Genomic DNA, 20,395 nt, shown 5'->3' with positions numbered 1-20,395 from the left:
AACCATATGCACAGATCTCCATAAGCTATGTCTACTTCTAAATATCTTTCTACAGTTAATGTTCATACAGAACAAGCATGACTGGACAAAAACTAGAAAAAGAAGTGACTTCAATACACACTGTAAGCATATTATTATTCATGTTTTTTTTTCTCACTCCCAAGCTCCAAGATGACAAGTGACAGCCCCAAAATAAAATGATTAAGAAGGACATTTGATCAGGTGCCATTGTCGTCATTATTGATGCTAAAAGTCCCCTTTTAGAATCCGTGTCTCAACAACTGCAGCAGTAGGATTTAAATCAAACTCGTGACAGCAATAGTGACAAGTAATGCATGTTAATAAAAATAAAGCAGAATACATTCAGAAGACAACGGAATAACTGTTAAACACGTTTATTTCGGATCAGAGCGTCAGCTGATTTAACACATCAGACTCCAGGATTAATCTTAGCCTGGCTGTTAGCCTGCTCTGGACCAGGCTAGCTGCAAAGGATAAATCTCCATGGTTACTTGGCTGGGTTTAATTCAACCTGCTTTTGTGCAACCAAGTCAAAGCTAAATTCATCCAGGATAACCTGAATATCCCGGCTTAATCCCTGTATAATATATATACAAAAAGTATATGTATAGTATATCGAAGAAATTCAACAAAAGTCACAACGGTTAGCTTTATAAGACATTGGGGAATGATGTTGTATAAGTGGCGTGACGAAATTCAAACTGTAAATATAATTTAGTTATGGCGACAATGTAGCTAGCTAGCTGCGGTATTTCCCCATTGTAATGAATGGGACATATAGCAAGCAGCTGCTCGTCCTACAAAGACGCCTCGCGTTCATAAAAATGCCTTAAAATCAAATCGGACACAACGGTTAGCTTTATAAGACATTGGGGAATGATGTTGTATAAGTGGCGTGACGAAATTCAAACTGTAAATATAATTTCGCAGCTCATCTAAATATTCATGACCATACCATATTTGGAAGAAAAGCTCTTGTTACAAATAGGGCCAAAACACAGGGATGCATAAGGGCCAATAAAATATCAACCAGTCCATTTTCAGCCCAAACAATGTTACATACCCCATTAGGAGACCATAAGGAACAGTGTGAAATACCCTATATAATCATTCTATCACCCCTTTAAATCGCATTAATCATTTGCTGCCATTTGTTAATTTATTTTCACTTCACTCTGCTTCGCGTCGTGCCTAACCGGCTACTATTTTGACCCTTTGCCATACTTCCTCATAACACATCCTGCTGCTGCAGGCTGCGTCAAACTACTGTCCCCCTCGACGGCAATGTATAAGACGGGTCAGAACATGCCAACCGTAGTCTTTAAAACCCGAGTCTAATACGATGCTGACAGCTCTGAGGTTAGTTGCCACACATTTCGCAAGAGCGGTAGTAATTTTTGGGGATTTGGTTCCATCCACAGGTGATGGATGAAACCATGATGGAGAAAGACAGCAGCAACACAATTCTGAATGGCGCTTTTTATTTTCCAAAACTCTCGGACAGGTCGAAAGCCATATGCACATTGTGTAAAGCTGAATTAAAATATCACGAAGCACGTCAAGCTTGAGCTACCAGCTACGAGCTAATTAACGTGACTCAGGTTGATGCAAGCAGGCTCAGGCAAAGCACTATTTTGGAGAGTACTGGTTGCCGACCTGTGGATGAAACCAAATCCCAAAACATTACTACCGCTCTTGCGAAATGGGTGGCAACTAACTGCAGACCTGTCAGCATCGTAGAAGACTCGGGTTTTAAAGACTATGGCTGGCATGTTCTGACCCGTCTTATACATTGCCGTCGAGGGGGACAGTAGTTTCACGCATACACAGCCTGTACGACACGGAGAAAGCAGCCCAACTGGAACTGCTGCAAAGTGATCCAAGGTGATCACTGGACATCAGTAAGTAATCAAAATTATTTAGGAGTTCCTACACACTATATTGACTCTAGATTCCTACACACTATATTGACTCTAGATTCAAATGTGTGACATTTTTCTTTTGTTTACTGTAAATAAAGAAATACAAATCTTAAAATCATGTTCATAAAGTAACTTTCCTTGCATTCATTTGATTCCCAATCAAGATACACTGATAATTGCTTTCCATTGTTAATATGTACTTAAAAACAGTTCTGAAATGCAAAATAATAGAACTTTAATCATGTGATAAAACATGCGATTAACTATAGAAATTCAGCGATTAAAAAATTTTTTTTTTATCATTTGACAGTCCTAGTAATAACATACTATTCTCGGCAGTTTGATCCCTGGTTGTCCATGTGTCAGAGCACGTTTTAAATGACTCCAGATGGTTGGCCACACCTGGCCTACAGTGTGTGAGTGAATGGCTGAATTACAGGCAACAATTGTAATAAATAGTCCATTTTGTTTTATTTCAACAATTAATTACAAAGAGTGATGTCAAAATAAAAGCTTGCCTCAACATAATATAAAACTCACTGAGATGTTGACACAATTTAGTTTGATAAATACAGATAAATAGCCAGGCAAGTGCAACATTTTCAAATCAGAAATCAATCTATTCAGCTTTATAGTGTCCTAATACTCTTAAAGTATGGGGGGGTAGTGTGACGGTATACAAATATTCATCTGACACTCTAGAAGAGAGATGTCTACAAAACCAATACCTGATCAATTATTATTTCTTTTAATTATTAACTTAAATTGTTCCTTGTCAGAGAAAACTGTTTTAACTTCATTTGGTGAAGCTAAACAACAGACAACAGACAAACAATGTGCCAAAAATGCCATTAAACATGACAAATTATTAAGCATACACAGTTAAGGTAGGCCTACAATTAAGCCTCTATTAACAAACATTCAACAACTGACAAACAAGCTAAAACACTTTTTTAAATAAAGCATATGGAACATGCCTTTTAGTTAGGTACTTTGCTTGGAACGGTTTCACAGATCCCATTGTTATTTACAAGACTGGAGGACTGGTTTATCGGCAAGGAGCCTCTCATTTACACAATGTATTATTATATCCATTCCAGTTACACAAATGGTGACATTTCTTAAAGAAGTAAATAGAGGCAAATTCACTGTGTTCTTAAGCAAAAAAAACTGAAACTGATAGACATTGATCGGTTTTAAAGTTTCTACAAAAACTATTAAATTCTTACAGCTGTATTTAGGGTCTACTCTACTGATTTTGCTTGTTTCAAGCCATCGGTGTAACTGAGCTGCAATGGGCAAGCTGAGCTGTGCTCTAAGCTATAGTGCAAAAGCTTAAAATAAACATGGGGTTTAAAGGGGCCGTACTCGACATTCAGACCATTAATATAGCAGCAAACAAATAATTGCTATGTGAAGATATAGTGGGAGTAATGGCGTCCTTAGATAATGAAGTCCCACTCCTTAAGGCCTTTTTATGCTTTTGCGTAGAATCGACGGTGTACCCCCACAGACCCCTCTGCGTCTATGTCGGACCCTACACCTATCCTGACGTGCACCTCTCGAAAAATTTAACTACACGTCGCTCAACCATGGCTTGGTAGCGTTGCATTTCCCCTGACTCATTTTTTTTTTTTTCCATAAACAACATGAAATCAAGGAGAAGGTTAACTTTTCCTGCTCCAGATTTCCCACCGTGGTCAGAAAGAACAGGGGAGACACTTTGTTTCTGTCATTATGACTCTAGACTCGGCACATGCTAACGCTCGTCCACTCTCACTTCCCCTCACTCTAACACACTAACAACACACACACACACACACACACACACACACACACACACACACACACACACACACTTCCCACACACACACACACACACACACACACACACACACACACACGCACACACACGCACACACACGCACACTAGCCAAAAGCTCTGCGTGGAGCTGCGTAGAACCATAAAACGGCCTTTTGTGTGTTATCCTAATTTCTCTGTTCTGTTTCAATAGACGGTTTATAACAAAAACGTAGACATTGGGGAACGTTCTGTGAGAGCCTTGTGGAGGCAACCCTATCCCACTGTTGTTTCAGTATTTCAAGTACAGCCCCTTCAAGCCTCTGATATACAAGAAATCTCGTTCCTTCATAACTGCGGCATGGAAACTCTGCTGTGATGTTGTAAAAAAAAAAAAAAAAAGAAGAAAAAAAAAAGGTTTGGGGGGGGTGATGATTTCCCTGAGCCTGTGCACAGGGACGGCACAGATCAGTCAGAGAAGTCCTCTTCTCAACCAGCCCTTTTTGCTTCTAGTAATGTTGGAGATACAGGACTGTGATGCTTACTACAGAAACAAAAAAGCAAAGAAAGGAAATTTTAATTTGACAATTTTAGACAAATTGTAAAAAAAATAAAAAAATAAAACCATACAGCCCTGTGAAAGAAAAAAGGGTTTTAAGAGAAGTAACACAGGCAGGTGTCAAACATGTAAGTTAATTGCTGCAGATAATACAGAAGGAAAAAAACATTAGTAATACAACATGGACATGGAGTATGAAATATAAAAAGCATCTGTCAACATTACCATCCATTTATTTGGCATAAATGAGTTCAGCTGTGCTTGGCAGTCTATCCTTGTAACGGGAGTTCTACATCCTCTCTCTCTTTTGGAGCCACATTGTCAGGAGAACCTCTCCCAAAGCTGTAATCCAATAATGACTGGTCAACATTGCTGCTTATGTACGACCAGGCAAATAAGAAGTGAGGAGACTTTAAAGTGATGGTTCGGAGTAATTCACCCTAGGGTCCTTTGCACATGACCTCGAGCCAAACACCCCCCCAGAAGCTTTTTTTTTACCTGGGTCTAACATTGGGAGAGTTAGCTAGAGTAGCGTTATCAGCTGAATAGCTTAGCACAGGGGCTAATGGACCCACGTTTGTATCTCGTAAGTTACCCCACTAATAATGCCCGAAATGATACCAAACGTCTACAAGTAGTACAAATAGGTTATGCTCTCATAAAACGATGAATTGGAAAGTTTGTAAGTACACCAGAAGTTTATGAACACTTGCCTGCTCTCTTCAGCTCTCTGTTGCTGCTGCTGCTACCTGCAGTTAGACGAGTGCTTAGGGCCGTCTACAAATTACTACTATAAAAATATTTATTAATTCAATGATTAAATAAGGTAATGTCTCCAAACTTACCTCAATTATTACTTGTCTCCTGCTAGTTATACTACAGCACTTACTTAAAAAAAAAAAAGTTAAATTAATAAATATATTTGTTGCATCTCTTTTCGGTGTTGTAATTTGTAGACGTCCCTAAGCACTCGTCTTACAGCAGCAACAACAACAGCAGAGAGCAGAAGCCAGCAGGCAAGTGTTATTTACATAAACTTCTGGTGTACTTTACAAACTTTCCAATCCATCGTTTTATGAGTGCATAACCTATTTGTACTACTTGTAACGTTGGTAATCATTTCGGGCATTATTAGTGGGGTAACTTTACGAGATACAAACGTGGGTCCATTAGCCCCTGCGTTAAGCTATTCAGCTGATAACGCTACTCTACGCTAACTCTCCCAATGTTAGACCCAGGTGAAAAAAGCTTCTGGGGGGGTGTTTGGCTCGAGGTCATGGTGCAAAGGACCCTAGGGTGAATTACTCCGAACCATCACTTTAAGGAAGTCCAGAGAAACACCCTCTTCATCCAAAAGACAACAAGACCACCCATATTTAAAGAAGACCCACACCCAGACACAAGCCCTTCACCAAAAAGTTCAAACAGCCGGTTTATATTCATATCATGTGGCCTGGTGTTCCAAACTTTGAAATTTGATTATTGTAATAATAACTTAATGTTCACAAAGTGTGTAAAGAACACAACCTCTTCAGCAGAAGGAAATAGACTATCATACCACCAAATGCTCCGTTGTCACATTTCTATCATATTTCATTACACACAAACTACACCAACAGGAACACACAACAAAAGCGGTTTCCTCAGAAACATTTCCAAAAATGTGACATACCAGCAGCCACCACTACTTTCTCCTTTTGCAGAAATGAGTCAACGTAAAAATCCTTTCCATGACATTATGTGCCGTTCACCCAAGATCAAGATTGCAAATTACACTAGCAATAATGACAGGACATCATTTCTGTGACACTCGCAAGGTGCCTCTAGTTGCAATGCAACCAGTAGCTTTCTGCAAGCTGACATTCCTGACCTGACAGGTGCTCGTAAGCTGGGCGCAGTGTGACCCAGTATTAAATTAAAACCAAAGTATTGAAATGGTTCATAGATGATTAAAATATAAAGCATCTATTTCACTTCACATTCAGGGGCCACACTAAATGAAACGTAATTTATATGCCATTCTATTACTAGAACCTTTACTTCCTCTGTCACGCAAATGTGTGACATCCATGGAAAAATTCAATGCAGCAGAGTATTAACAAAAAAACTGCATAACTTATGGTTAATACTTAAAAATTGCTTCATGACTTGACTGACAAGTTTATCAACACTTGATTAAAACCACCAAACGCAACTTCTACAGAGCGATCTCCAGCACTGTGTAAGAGAGTGTTTTGAGGGTTTATTACAGCGCCCCCTTATGACAACGTTGAAACTGTGTGGTAGAGAAAACCTTCAGAAAAAAAAAAAGCGTTACAAATGCACATGCACAACCATCCATGCAACACTTAAGACATGACAGACAGAGGGAGTGTTAGCAAAATAAATGCTGACCAGATCCAAAGCAGACATCAACAAAAGGTCGGAAAAGCCATGACAGGGACAAAGCCATTTTAAGAGTTAGTCGGCATAGTTAAATAAGACAACTTTTTACCGTCGTTTCTTGATGTATACCACGGCTCCAACAACGACAGCAATGAGGACTATTTTAATGAGAAAAATTTTTTAAATGTTTTTGAGATTGTGTAAGAAAATGAAAATGGTTTTGGTAATCCCAAAAGGCTTTGCTTTTATGAAATTATTGCTTTAAAAATTTTTTAAACCTTTAAACCTATTTAAACCTTAGGTGCACCTTTCATAACAATATGTACAAAACACAAACAGTAAGTGACAAGGTGACACATCAAGCCATTAATACATTAGTATGGTATTTTTTGACCCAGATGAGAACATAATGCCCTCTCCAGAACACCATATCTACTGTAGTATGACCATGTGGTTCTTGTAAGGGCATCATGATCTCATTTGGGTCAACGTTACCGCTTTACAATCTTGATCTACTGTTCAAAGATGAAGTTGAAACTTACCAAGAAAAACAGTTACACCCAAGCCTATAGCCAACGTATGTCCGTGATTGTCTGTAAAAAAAAAAAACAATAAGGACAGAATTGTGTCAAACAGTGGTGCTAATCTGCTACTGTTAAAAAACAAATGAATTAAAATGACTATTTTACCAGGGTCATTCATTATGATAAACTGTTTGGTAATGGCTATAGCTGCCATAACATCACTCAACAAAACACATCGGTAATGGTCATGTTTGTATAAATGTATCTGATGTCTTTCATGTAGTCATGTTGTGGTGTATAATGTATTCATGTACCTATGTATTTAGGTCAGGCTCTGCACAGATTGTGGCAACAAATTTACTTGAAAAAAAGGACAATAAAGAATCTAATGTGTTGTAGGGGTCAGGAAAATAAATAAATACAGCTTAGTATCGCGATATTTTTCATGGCAGAAGCCAAGTATCAATCTTTTATTATATAAATTGCATATCAGTATTTAACTTGTTGGTACCAGAGCAGAGGTAGGCTCTTTAGCCCCTCTCCAGTGGCTCCTTTTGACAAAGAGTTATATGGAAGTGAATAATGGTTATTTTTTGTTTTGCATTTTAAGTTTTATTTAGTGTGTAGTTTGTAGGCCTAAAGTCATTCTTACATTCTCCATTTAAGCTTACATTTCAATCCATTAAAATATGCATCAACTAAGAGAAAAATATCAGAACTGCTGCAGAAAGCAGAGCAAATGTACTTTTATGAATTTGTTTAAATCTCCAAACTCTCACTAGTGTTGCTGGTTTTGTGGCAGTTCAGGAGATTGTAATGAGTAAAAAGGCCATGGAAAGTCCTTCACAAATGGTGATACATGAAGTATTGGTTCAAGAATATCAAAGCAGCTTTTCTGTAACTAAATTGTCAATGACATTGTATTGATCAGAAAATTTAAGATATGTCACTCTCAAATGGCAACAAACCTCACCATATTAATGAATGCCCTATTAGTCATGTTGATAGGCTGATTTACACTTAAATAGAGTTAATTACCTTCATTATAAGAATCATAGATTTCAGATTTCTTTGAATCATTTTGGGCCAAAAATGGCTCTTTTAATTGGAAGAGTTGCTGACCCCTGTACTAAAGTAACAAAATCAATTGCTTTCAGATAATAAATTGCAATATATCGCAATATGTTTAAAATCCCAATATCGTATCTTGATACGGAGATAATATCGTAGTGTGGGGCGTCTGGTGATTCCCACCCCTAGCTTTACACATTTTGAGAAAATTATATCACCACTGTTGAGTCAAGATTTTATCTGAAAAAGCAAAAAAAAGCTATGATATACCTATGATTAATTTCAATATTATATTTCTGGTACTGGGAGCAGTGTTGACTTGCATACGCAGCTCCTGGCCCCCCTCGGGCTCAAACCCCTAATTAATATATCTTGGATCATACTGGATCCATTGTGTTTGCGTTAAGGAAGAGTTACACTAAAATATGTTGAAATGACAACATCTGAGGCGAGAAATACAGTAACATAATTTTTTATTCATACTTGATCAGCGCTATCTATTTCAGCAGTTTGATCGCAGTTCATAAACAGTGACTGCGTTGCATTAAGGCTCCTCGGCTGCGATTGGTTGTTTAAATTTGGGCGAGGTGGAGAGAAAATGCCATTACGTCTGTCAGGATATAGTGAGTGTTTCAGCAAATACAACATAAAAATTTATTTTTTATAAAAGTTACCTACTTGAACCTGTAACAGACCTGCCAACCTTGAAGACATTTTGAGTACAACACCCCCCCCCGCCGCGCGCGCATACCAATCACCGACAGCCCACCGCCAATATACGCTCCACCGTTGCACTCACCAATTAGAAACCTATGAGATACCTAACACCACACTACATAATATCATTTCACCAATCAAGATTTATTAGTTACTCCATAACCATATACAAGTAGACCATAAATGTTATACAATTACTGATATCACTCCTAACATTGAATTGAAAACAAACTGTTGTACAGGAGGCATAGCCCATGGAAACTTCTTCCACCTGAAAATACATTGTTTGGCTCATCACTACCTTCTAGATTACAATAAATTATTATTACGGTGTAGAGGAGTGGATGAATGGCTGTACATGTAGTGAAACTATATACAAATGTTTTCTTATATCCTGTCCAATATTTTGTGCCCAAATATTTGTTAGTCTAACCAACAGGAGGCAGAGAGAGCTAATAAATATGCCTAAGTACTTCTGTGTTAAAGATGAGAGTTAGACCAGGTTAACACGTAGCCTTCCTCTGATTACTGAAGGGAAATGAAGTAGTTTAAGTAATGATTTACTCATGTAGCAACTTTAAATAGGCCTAAAACAACTACTAAAAAAGCACAGATTGAAGCCTGACAGAGACACAATTATAGGCTAATAAATAACATGGGTCAGATATTTTCAGATACACTTTTAAAAATTTGACATGGGTGACATTGCATTATGTCAGTTGCCAACACATCACGTAATTAGCCTAACTGTTACCTTTGTCTTACGTTAATCAGCACCTGGCCTTTCTAAAACCTTTTAGTTTTCTAGCCATTCCAGCACTTTTCCAAGTGGCCCCAATAATAATGACGGTGGTGTGATAGGCTAGCCTATTGACACCAGTGTTGGGCAAGTTAATTCCAAAATGTAATACATTATTGATTACTAGTTACTGTCATTTGAGAGTAATTTAGTTATATTACAATATTACTGTCTCTGAATTTTAATGCTTATACTACTTTTGCGTTACTTTTATCAAAATAGAAGCAGAAGTATTCTTGGCAGGTAGCTTGTGAATTTCACCACGGGGTCAACAAAGTCTCATCTTTAACCACTTTAATACATCATAATTTATTCATATTATTTTGTATTATTAATCTGATGCTGCAAAGTAACTAAAGCTATAAAATAAATAGTTAAGTAAAATGTTCAATAGCCTACTTGACTGAATTGTGGTGGACTAGAAGTAGCCTAATAAGTAGGATTAAATGAAAAAATACCCAATTAAAATTGAATCAAAGAAGCGGACGGAAGGCTATAGTTACTTTCCACCGCTGATAAAATGTAATATTACGTGTAGCAAGACTAAACATTAATTCCCGACATGTTATCTGTCAGTTGCTGGGTCACATTGCTGTTGCCACTGACAGGACACAGATGTTGTCCGTTACCATCTGGTTCTGGCTCTGACCACGGAACAGTGACGGGACAGCTCGCTTCAACGCAGCGTAAACAACTCAGGAAAATAATATCCGTGTCGCAAATGTATCTCTGCAGTCAGTTCAACCACTGAATTGTAACGCGTTACTCCCATCACTGATGGACACTATGAACGCTTTTTCCTTATCATCCATTTATGTTTAATATCATTATGTTTCGGGGGGTGGGGAGTATTTGTTTATGAGACTGTGTTCGTTTAAACAGAGATGAATTTCAATACTTATATGTTTGCTTTTCTTAAGAGTATTAAGAACTTCGCCTGTCCCCATTGACCATCATGCAAATGGCGTGACTCATTTTGAGTACACAGTGTTAAATAATAAAAAAAATTTTTTTTTAAATTAATTGTATATGCCCCCTTTTCATGCATAATGCATTTTCTCAGCAAAAGACATTTTATTGTCAGAGAAATTTAGGCTTTTACCCCTGTCCTTGTATTTCTTTCAACCTCGTAACGCAACAATTCCCCCACTCACAATGAAATAATGGTTTGATCCTTTAGACAAAATTTATGAGGGAGTCACATCATAAAAGTCTTCAGAGAAGCCTGGTGTGACAAGTGGTAAGCTGCTCTCTCACTTTTTATAAATATTTCATGTTTTTTAAGCACATATGGGCCTTGTCAATCTCAGGTATTCAACTCTGTTGGGCGGGAAATACATAGTTAAGAAAATTTTACCAAAAATTGTTTTTATAGCTATGAAGTATAACTGTCTGAATTGAATAAGGCCATGTGGCACACTGGTAGCTGCTAGCATCCCGAATTAGCAACAGATTAGCACAAAATCTACAACCCTATCACATTCAACCCTATCACATTTTTCAATGTTACGGGGTTGAATAGCTGTTAAATCTTAGCAATATTTAATGTATATTGCTTAATACCAATCATATTTTCTTGTTGATGTGAATGTTTGTTGTTTACGGTTTTACAGTATTAACTAAAAGTACAAGGAATTATTGAAAATAATAAGTTAAAAATGGTAAGTGAAAATGGTAGGGCTGCTCCCTCTTAGTCGATTAGTCAACTAATCGGTCGTTTTGGTCTTGGTCAACTTAGATTTCTTTAGTCGATTAGTCATGTTTTATGCTTTTTTCATGCTGAATGACTTATTTCCAAGAAACGTACGAGCACATCTCTGGTAAACACAAGAATTAAAGTGGTGCTTTAACATGACTCTTAGTGGAGAAACTCAGATTTACAGATCTGTCTTATAAAACTAACTTTCTGTCATATTTGCTGAAACTGACCCTATGTTCCAGTAGAACTACATGAATTATGTAAAAAAAAAAGAAAGAAAAAAAAAAAAAAAAAGACTGCTCCTCTGGCACCTCCTACAGCCTGTAGTGCCATTGGAAAAATTCCACCGCCCCGGTCGATTTTCTCCAATCAGGGCCACAGGGTGGTCTATCTGCCTGTCAATCACTGCTCAGGCACGCACACGCATATATAGCGTTCTCCCCTCCCCCCTCCCCGCGCACGAGCTGCAGAAAAGTTTTCCAAAACTCCGTGAATAATGGAGTGGCTTTTCAGAGGTGGCGTGGCTGCAGGATTTTAAAGATCTGAAGAACGATGCAGACGTAGCCACATTTCCTCTCAACAGGTAACATAATTACCATGAATGATTTATCTTTCACTTGGTTGCTCAATGTTCAAACAGACATTCCTGCCATTACTCTGGATATTTCTATGAAATCAATTAAATGTTGTAACTGTTGTCAGTTTATTAATGTTTTAATCTGTCTAGATTTCATCTAGATTGTTTAGATATGTTGACAGTAAGTTTAAAAATGTTTAGAAAATGGCAACATGTGAGTGATCTCACAAAAGAAGGATAAAACATATCACATGGGATGCTTTTCACTCAACCCTGTTACATGATTTTCAACCCTGTTGCGGTGCATTCATCCCTGTTACAAGGTTATTTTTTTACATTTTTGTATTAAATACACAAAATATAACATCAATAGTGTTTTTATTGTGTGTATTAAATCAGGGTAAATAAGTCTATTTAAATTTTGTCACGAATTACGCAGCATTCTTGCACATTTCTAGCGAAAATGTGGAGTTGGATTAGAAATTTCTTCATCGTAAACTGGAAAGGATGGTGCTGGTCAGTTTTCCTTGATTTTTCTTTAATTACAATATGCCATTATTTACAAGGGACATCTAAACTGTGAGATTATGCCAGAAGCTGATCTCAAGCTTATTGGAAAAATTAATAGTTGAATAACAAAATGACTGTGACGGGGTTGAATTAAATTGGGACTTGTTTGAGAAAATAATGCAGAATAATAAGTTAATACTCTACGTTGAGATGGGAAAAGGTATTTTCTGTCAAGTACACACATTACTTTGTCACATCAAATAAAAAAAAAGCTGAAGATTTTAATGTTCATTGTTTCATCCTCCTCAATCACAAATGGCACCGAATCTGTAGAATGACCCATATACTGTCTATGTGAGGTAGCCTGGACATGTGGAGGAAAGGCCATCTCTCCCGTTAAGAAATCGTTCCGAACCTTTTTTTGAGGCGGTTCAGCCATGGCATGCAAGCCTACAGTTATCTGGACAGCCTGGCTTGCTGAGGCACTGAATTGAATTAAACGCGCGAAGCATTTGGCTAGGAGGGGCAGGTGGGCGGAGGGTTAAAATGGAGCGCTCTGATTGGCCGAAAACTTTTCACTCCACTTCTCAGCGGCAGAATCAACGTCATAGATGTAGATTGCATAGAAACTGAAACCGGAGAAATGCGAGATGCAACAAAATGCGTACCTAGAGAGCAGCGAATCGTACAAGCGTACTTAAGGGTCAAAAATGCATGCCGAGTACGAAAAATGCGTACATGTTGGCAGGTCTGCTGTAAAGGAAATATCAAAAGAAATGTATATCCATTAGGGCTGAGATGATACGCGTATGTCCAGATTCGATTCTTTCACGATACATGGCTGCCAGTTTGATTTGCGATTCTGAAGTATTGTGATTCGATAGTATTGAGTATTGCAATTTTTCCACCTTCTTTAAACGAAAACAAAAGTTGAATTACACACAATATCATGAGACATTTCCAAAACTTCCAAAAATTGTTTTCTACGAACAATGCATCACGTCAGTCAGTCTGGCAATGATTTAATTTGTAAAGAAGTACATAAGATGAATTTTCAGCTTTTGCTCCGTTTTGCTGGAAACGGATGATGTAGTTGCCGTATAATCAAAATATTTAGGTAAATCATTGGTTTAAAAAAGAAGAAAAGATTCTAGGGAAAAGAATCAATTCTAAAATCATCTCACGCAAAAAAAAAAAAAAAAAAATCACGATAGATATGATTTGATTTTTTTCCCACCCCTAATGTCCATTAATGTAATCAAAATCTACATAGCTCAGTAGAGGTGGCAGTAGTGTGGGGTGCATATGTGGTGCAAGAGTGTGCTGCTGAAGGCAGTGTATGGTTACAATTTAATTCAATTTGCATACTTCTAACTGAAACATGCAATAAGACCTAGTATTGCTTTTGATGTGTATTTACCCTCAAATAACTTCACTAGTCAAAAAGGTATGATTTCTATATTGAAATTGGGAAAGATTTCCAAAATACCAAACATTCCCGAGCTCAACTTGCCCTGGAAGATTTTCGACCCTTTGCAACCCTAAGTGTGTACAGCGTAAGTTGCACTTTCCTTTCCTGTGAGGTCCAAATGCAATGTATGCAAAAATACAGACTTTGCTCAGCACTAATAGAAACAAAAGTATAAACACAAAAGTGTAACAAACATTTTTTGGGAAAACTAAAATCTGTAATTATTTCAAATCAGGAGTGAGCAATATGGATACAATCTTCCAGCAGGTTTGTGTAATTTTACATCATGATATTGATACACAGTATATCATGGTATATTATCAATTTCTGGAAACTTAATTAGGAAACTGTTTTTGGATTAAATAACCAGACAGGAATGTTATTTTTTTGAACGAATTTGAGTGAATACCTTACAAACTGAGGTACAGTACAGAACATATCGCCAAACACTACTTCACTTTGTAGCAAGCAATATCAGCAGCAAATAAAGCCTCGTTTATACTTCACTAGGATCATTCAACTGTAATTCCTTGACACAAACCCAACGATAGCATTTTGATCTAAGATACAATAATTAGCTTGCTAATGGCTTCTTAAGCATTAACATGGATTTTACCTGGTGTCCTTGGGTGGGAATCTTTTGTGGTGGTGGTGGTGGTGGTGGGTTTAGTTGGGGGTGTTATTCCTGCAAAAACAAATCAGGACGCTACAGAGCACACATTCTGACGGGTCACAGATTTCTTTGTAACATCGGAAAAGTCTGTGTTATTGTATCCAGCAATGTAAAGGGTAGCATAAGATTTCTTTATATAGGCCTAATTGTATTTTAATTTTATTTAGAAGTTATCTGTTGTAGTTATGGCTGATACTGGGGCAGGACCATCACAGAAAAGAAGGAAATTAAACAAAGAAGAACTAAAAGCTAAAAGGGAATCGACAGACGATGTGTGAAAACCTGAGTCACAGCTCGGTTGGCTTTCAACAGATGGAGACAATTACGGGATTGTAAAGGATTCAAAAACGTCCCAGAATTGGCCTTCAGGTATGTAATATGTCTATTTCCTTCATAAAATAACTTTACAGTGCGCAATGTGGTTGTACGTCAGTAGCAGACATGAAATTACGCCCCTTCCATTTAGCGCAGACGTTTTATTCATTTTAGTCGGTGTTGGCTTACATTTTTCTTTTCACTTGTCCCCCTGTAGTTGTGTAAAACCTCCTTGGGTTTCATGAAATGTGCTATATTAATCAAAGTTATTGATGGTTGCTACAACAAACTCTTAATGCTTTGGCTCGTGACACAGTGACAGGGATAACGTTACCCGGTTTACCTCACGATACATCTAAAGTAGGCTGTAGTAGTTACTGTCTGCAACACTTGAAATGCAACGATGCATCTGTAACTTATTCTCTTATTGTAAATGAATGATTTTCTGGCTGAGCAAAACATTCATCACAACTATATGACCTCCCAGTAACGCTAACTCGGTAATACAGCGGGCAACACAGCACCGTAAAGAAAAGACCTTTACGACAGCAGGTGTGATAAAAACACTACTGCTTTTGTCCAAAGCGGTCGCTAGAATCAACACAAACTGAAAGTTACAAATGACCACTTTAATAATTTTATTGGTTCATAATTAAGAGGCTGTGGAAACTAATTAACATGCATTTCACACACAGGCTTTTAAACAGATAAGTGATTATACACACACTTATAAAAATGTGTTGTTATGTGACCAGGCCTCCACTCACTCTCTAAAATCTTGGCCAATTAAGAAAAGTTAAATGTGTTTTTTGACCAGAAACAAATCTGAAATTTACATCCAACTATGAAAAATATTTCACACACTGCAGCCTTGTTGAAATTATTAAATCCATGACTCCAATTACTACTTCCAACCTTCTCCTTCATATCTTAGGTCATATTTATATAATCTTTGAGGAATCTATTTGACAAATGAATCACATGTAAAAATGTGATGGCATCTGGATTAGTATACAAATCATGTTTTCATCGTGGTCAAACCTAACAGGTTGACTTTTCTTTACAGACTTACACCAAGTAGTAATTTCAATTAATGACTTACTTTGACATGTTGGAAGTCCAGGTGACCACTGACTATCTATTCCACATGTCAGGGTGCGTCCTCCTTCCATAACATACCCAGATTTGCACTTGTATGTCACCGTAGACCTGTATCCATGAGGGGGTCGAGAACCATCAACCTGTTCACCATTGGCTATATTAGGATCCTCACATTGAACCACTGCAGGAAGAGAACATTTTAAAATAGAAATTAATAAAATTGTCCAAAATAACTTTTTCCAAAGTATGGGAGAGTGTCAGTCACAGCTGAATTTACACTGGGAAAATGTTGAGAAAAGGTTGGAAAAAATTTAAAAAAAAAACACTTACTGACACATGTTGGAGAAGGACCAAATGTTCCATATTCCGAACATGATACTGAACTTGATCCATTAAGTGTATAATCATTTTGACATTTGTACTGTACAACTTCTCTATAGTCATAGGATTCTTTGACTTGACTGAAAACACCATTTGCTACCGCAGGTGGCGGATCACAAGTCACCACTGCAAAATGAAAGTGACATCTATTAGAATGGAAATACACAGTTTTTATTTAGTCATGTGTCTTGTATTAACACACAGAGATGACCAACCTTCACATACAGGCAACCTGTCTATCCATCCTTTGGATCCACAAAAGATTTGACCTTTATTGATGGGGACCATTTTGAAGCTAATTAGGGAACAAATAAAAAGAAAATGTTGACTTCAGACAACACATGTCAAGAAGAATCTGTGTAAGCCCCTTTATTTCACATGATAACACTGACTGGTAAGCCCCACTGAACACCCACTTTGATTAGAATACATTTTTTGATTTGGAAACATGATGGTTGCTGACATTTTAGAGGTAAATACATTTCTTACAATTACATTTTAAAAACTAACCGTCCTAGTTATCAGTTCATTACTAACCCGGTGTTGCAAGTGACCACTAGTTTATCACCAAACTCTGTCCCTTCAGGGTAATCGACATTTCCGTTTTCCACTTCTCCAGCAGAGCCACAGTTATTCCCTGAAAAAAAGATAACCCTCATAAGGATTTAATCACACGCATATGTGGCATCCGGTCTAAATGAGTTAAAATGACTGGATATCGATATGATTCAACAGAATGGTTACTAGATATTATCGGTCACTCATCTATTCATCCAGCATTTATATGTTGTAAGATGTAATTTCCCGGTTGGTCAAAGACCAGAGAATATTGCCACATTATTGCTGCTTTTAAAAATGTGAACGTAAAAATAAAAAGTGTCATTATTCACTGTCGCATTTCAGCGTCAGAGTAGTCCAGGTGCCAGCAGTACAAGTAATGGATGGAGACCCTCCTGCAGTCACATAGCCAACATTGCAGGCAAAAGTCACTTGCTTCCCCTCGGGAATGTTTGTAAAAGAATGTCATCGCTAGGGTTGGGCATCGTTTGGATTTTAACGATTCTGATTCCAATTCCAATTCCGATTCTTCCTTTCGATTCCGGTTCTTATCGGTTCTCGATTCCGATTCTTTGAGGGGTGGAGTTGAAACGGGTCACATGCCTATTTTCACAAATAAGAGGAAAGTTTTATTTTGATTCAATGGTGGTTTGCAGTTTTACAGCTTTTTCAACGTAAAATAAAGCCACACTAGAGCGCCACTTACTGTGCTCCATGGCTGCAACACAACAAGCACCTGGCCGCTACGGAAACCCAAACTTGCGCATGTTAAATTGGGAAGTGATGATCGGATTTGAAACCAAATCCTCCAAACGATTCCAATACAGAAACGATTCCGATGGAATCGTAATTTTTGAAACGATTCCGATTAGGAATCGGTTCTCGATGCCCAACTCTAGTCATCGCCCTTCAAAATCATGTTGGCTCCTCCTGCAGGTTCGGAGCAGTCTTGAGTAGGGATGCACTGATCCGACTTTTTCAGTCCCAATACCGATACCTGGGCTTTGTGTAACTGTCAATACCCGATACCGATCCGATACCGTTGTTGAATTAATAATAAACTGTATACCTTCCACCTTATACCTTCCTTCCACCATGTGGAAGAGACTAAAGGCACCAGACTTTCCTAACTAAACATTACTTTCCTAACTAAGACAAAATAACAGACGTAATGTATTGAATTCTTATTTATTTGTTATTTAAAAAACAATTGTGCAATGTAATCAAACTTTTTAAAATACATTTAAATAAATAAATAATAATAATAATAATAATAATAATAATAATAATAATAATGGGCCTTTATATAGGTTTATAATGGCTTATTCTACTGTCGGGAGTACATAGAATATCAAAAACATTTTAATGTCATCACGTTTACTAAAAGCTTTGATTACTAAAGGGTTTGCTTGGCTCCACAACATTATACACTAACGTTATATGAAGGAGAATGTACGAAACAGTTACAGAATCTAAACTATTTTTATTGTGCAAACTGCAAAGTCAAAATGGTATGGTCAAATAAACTTAAATCGAATGAATACACATACAAACAACTTTAACATTGTTTCCCTTTCAAAACAAAATAGTTGCAAGTAGGGCTGTCAAACGGAAAAAAAAATTAAAAATTAATTAATCGTTGAATTTCTATAGTAGGGCTGTTCTCGATTGAAGAAATTCTTAGTCGACTAACACTCATTCAACTGTATCGACTAATCGATTAGTTGATTTCTCTGCAAAGAGTCATGCAAAAGCACCACTTTAATTTTTGTGTTTACCAGAGATGTGCTCGTACGTTTCTTGGAAATAAGTCATTCAGCATGAAAAAAAGCATAAAACATGACTAATCGACTAAACAAATCTAAGTTGACTAAGACCAAAATGACCGATTAGTCAACTAATCGACTAAGAGGGAGCAGCCCTATTCTATAGTTAATCACGATTAATCGTATGTTTTATCACATTAAGCAATTCTTATCAGGGTATATTGATTGGGAATCAAATGAATGCAAAGAAAGTTACTTTACGAACTTTACTTTAAGATTTGTATTTTTTTATTATTTATTTACTGTAAACAAAAAGAAGAAGAAAGAAAAAAAGGGTATTAAACAACAGTCAGCAACTTGTTTATTGTTAAGGCCATGGTCAAAATTATACTATAACAATAACTTATTTCACCAGTAAATTGCTGTTGAACGACAAAAACAACCACCAGTTGGGAAAGGGGTATTTTACAATTACTGTGAATGCACCACGAGGATACCCATTTTAAGTGAACGCACCGTCTGTGTTGTTTAATTCCAACAACGGCAGCTGCTGCGCTGCAGAGCAAACTGTTAGGTCCCGGTGTTGGAATCCAGTGAAATACAGTCACACTTTACACTGTTTAATGTTAGCTGTCAGCATTTTAACTGTGTTTAATCCAGCTGCTAGCTAAAGGTAGGCTAACGTTACCTGCTGTCAGGTGTAGTGTAAAGTCAGGCACCGAAATGAGGCACCGGAATTTTCGTTCTAATTCGGTCTCGTTACTACCGTTTAGGTCGGCACATTTCGGTACCCAACCCTACTTACCAGAGTCAATATAGTGTGCAGTAACTTCTAAATAATTTAGATTACTCACTGACGTCCAGTGATCACCGGTTGATGAGACAGCGTTTGCACTTTGGTTTCAACAACAGGTCGGCGAGTAGCAGTCTCCAAAATAGTGCTTTGCCCACTAGCATCAACCTGAGTCACGTTAACTGTACTATGCTTAGCTCGTAGCTGGTAGCTCAAGCTTGGCGTGCTTCGGTGATATTTTAATTCGGCTTTACACAATGTGCATATGGCTTTCGACTTGTCTATGAGCCGTCTGGGAGTTTTGGAAAGTAAAAAGCACCATTCAGAATTGTGTTGCTGCTGCATTTCTCCATCATGCCTGCAGCCTGCGGCAGTAGGATGTGTTACAAGGAAGTATGGCAGCTTGATGATAAGTAAAGGTGCGGCAAAGGGTCAAAATAGTAGCCTGTTAGGCATGACGTGAAGCCAAGTGAAGTGAAAATTAATTAATAAATGGTGGCATGCAATTAAAAAAAGATTAACGCGTTATGCTCGGCCCTTAATCGCGTCGCGATTAACGCGTTAATGCTGACAGCCCTAGTTGTAAGATAGTTATATAAACACTACCTTGGCCACAGGTAACATTAGGTTGTTGTAGAAAAGTGGGAGACTGAACGTAGCTCCGCTGTCAGCCTCCTTTGCTGTTTGAATAATGTTAGTAGGTTGGTGGATGTATTTCAGCCAGGCAAGACATCTTAAATCCAGTGTTTTAA

General features: G+C 37.5%; 1 protein-coding gene across 1 annotated transcript in view; it reads right to left on the bottom strand.

Annotated features, from left to right (window-relative positions):
* LOC120558406 (complement receptor type 2-like) overlaps positions 1-20,395 on the bottom strand; it is a 153,770-nt gene that overhangs the window by 41,773 nt on the left and 91,602 nt on the right. The window contains exons 16-18 of the mRNA XM_039799394.1: positions 16,742-16,821; positions 16,476-16,652; positions 16,147-16,326 (exon numbers count right to left, since the gene is read on the bottom strand). Of these exons, the coding sequence (XP_039655328.1) occupies positions 16,147-16,326; positions 16,476-16,652; positions 16,742-16,821 (437 nt within the window). The remainder of the gene's footprint in view (positions 1-16,146; positions 16,327-16,475; positions 16,653-16,741; positions 16,822-20,395) is intronic.

This window comes from Perca fluviatilis, chromosome 5, assembly GCF_010015445.1.
Source record: "Perca fluviatilis chromosome 5, GENO_Pfluv_1.0, whole genome shotgun sequence".
Classification (NCBI taxonomy): Eukaryota; Metazoa; Chordata; class Actinopteri; order Perciformes; family Percidae; genus Perca; species Perca fluviatilis.
The sequence above is the reverse complement of the archived record's forward strand: the minus strand, read 5'-3'. Positions and strand labels throughout refer to the sequence as shown.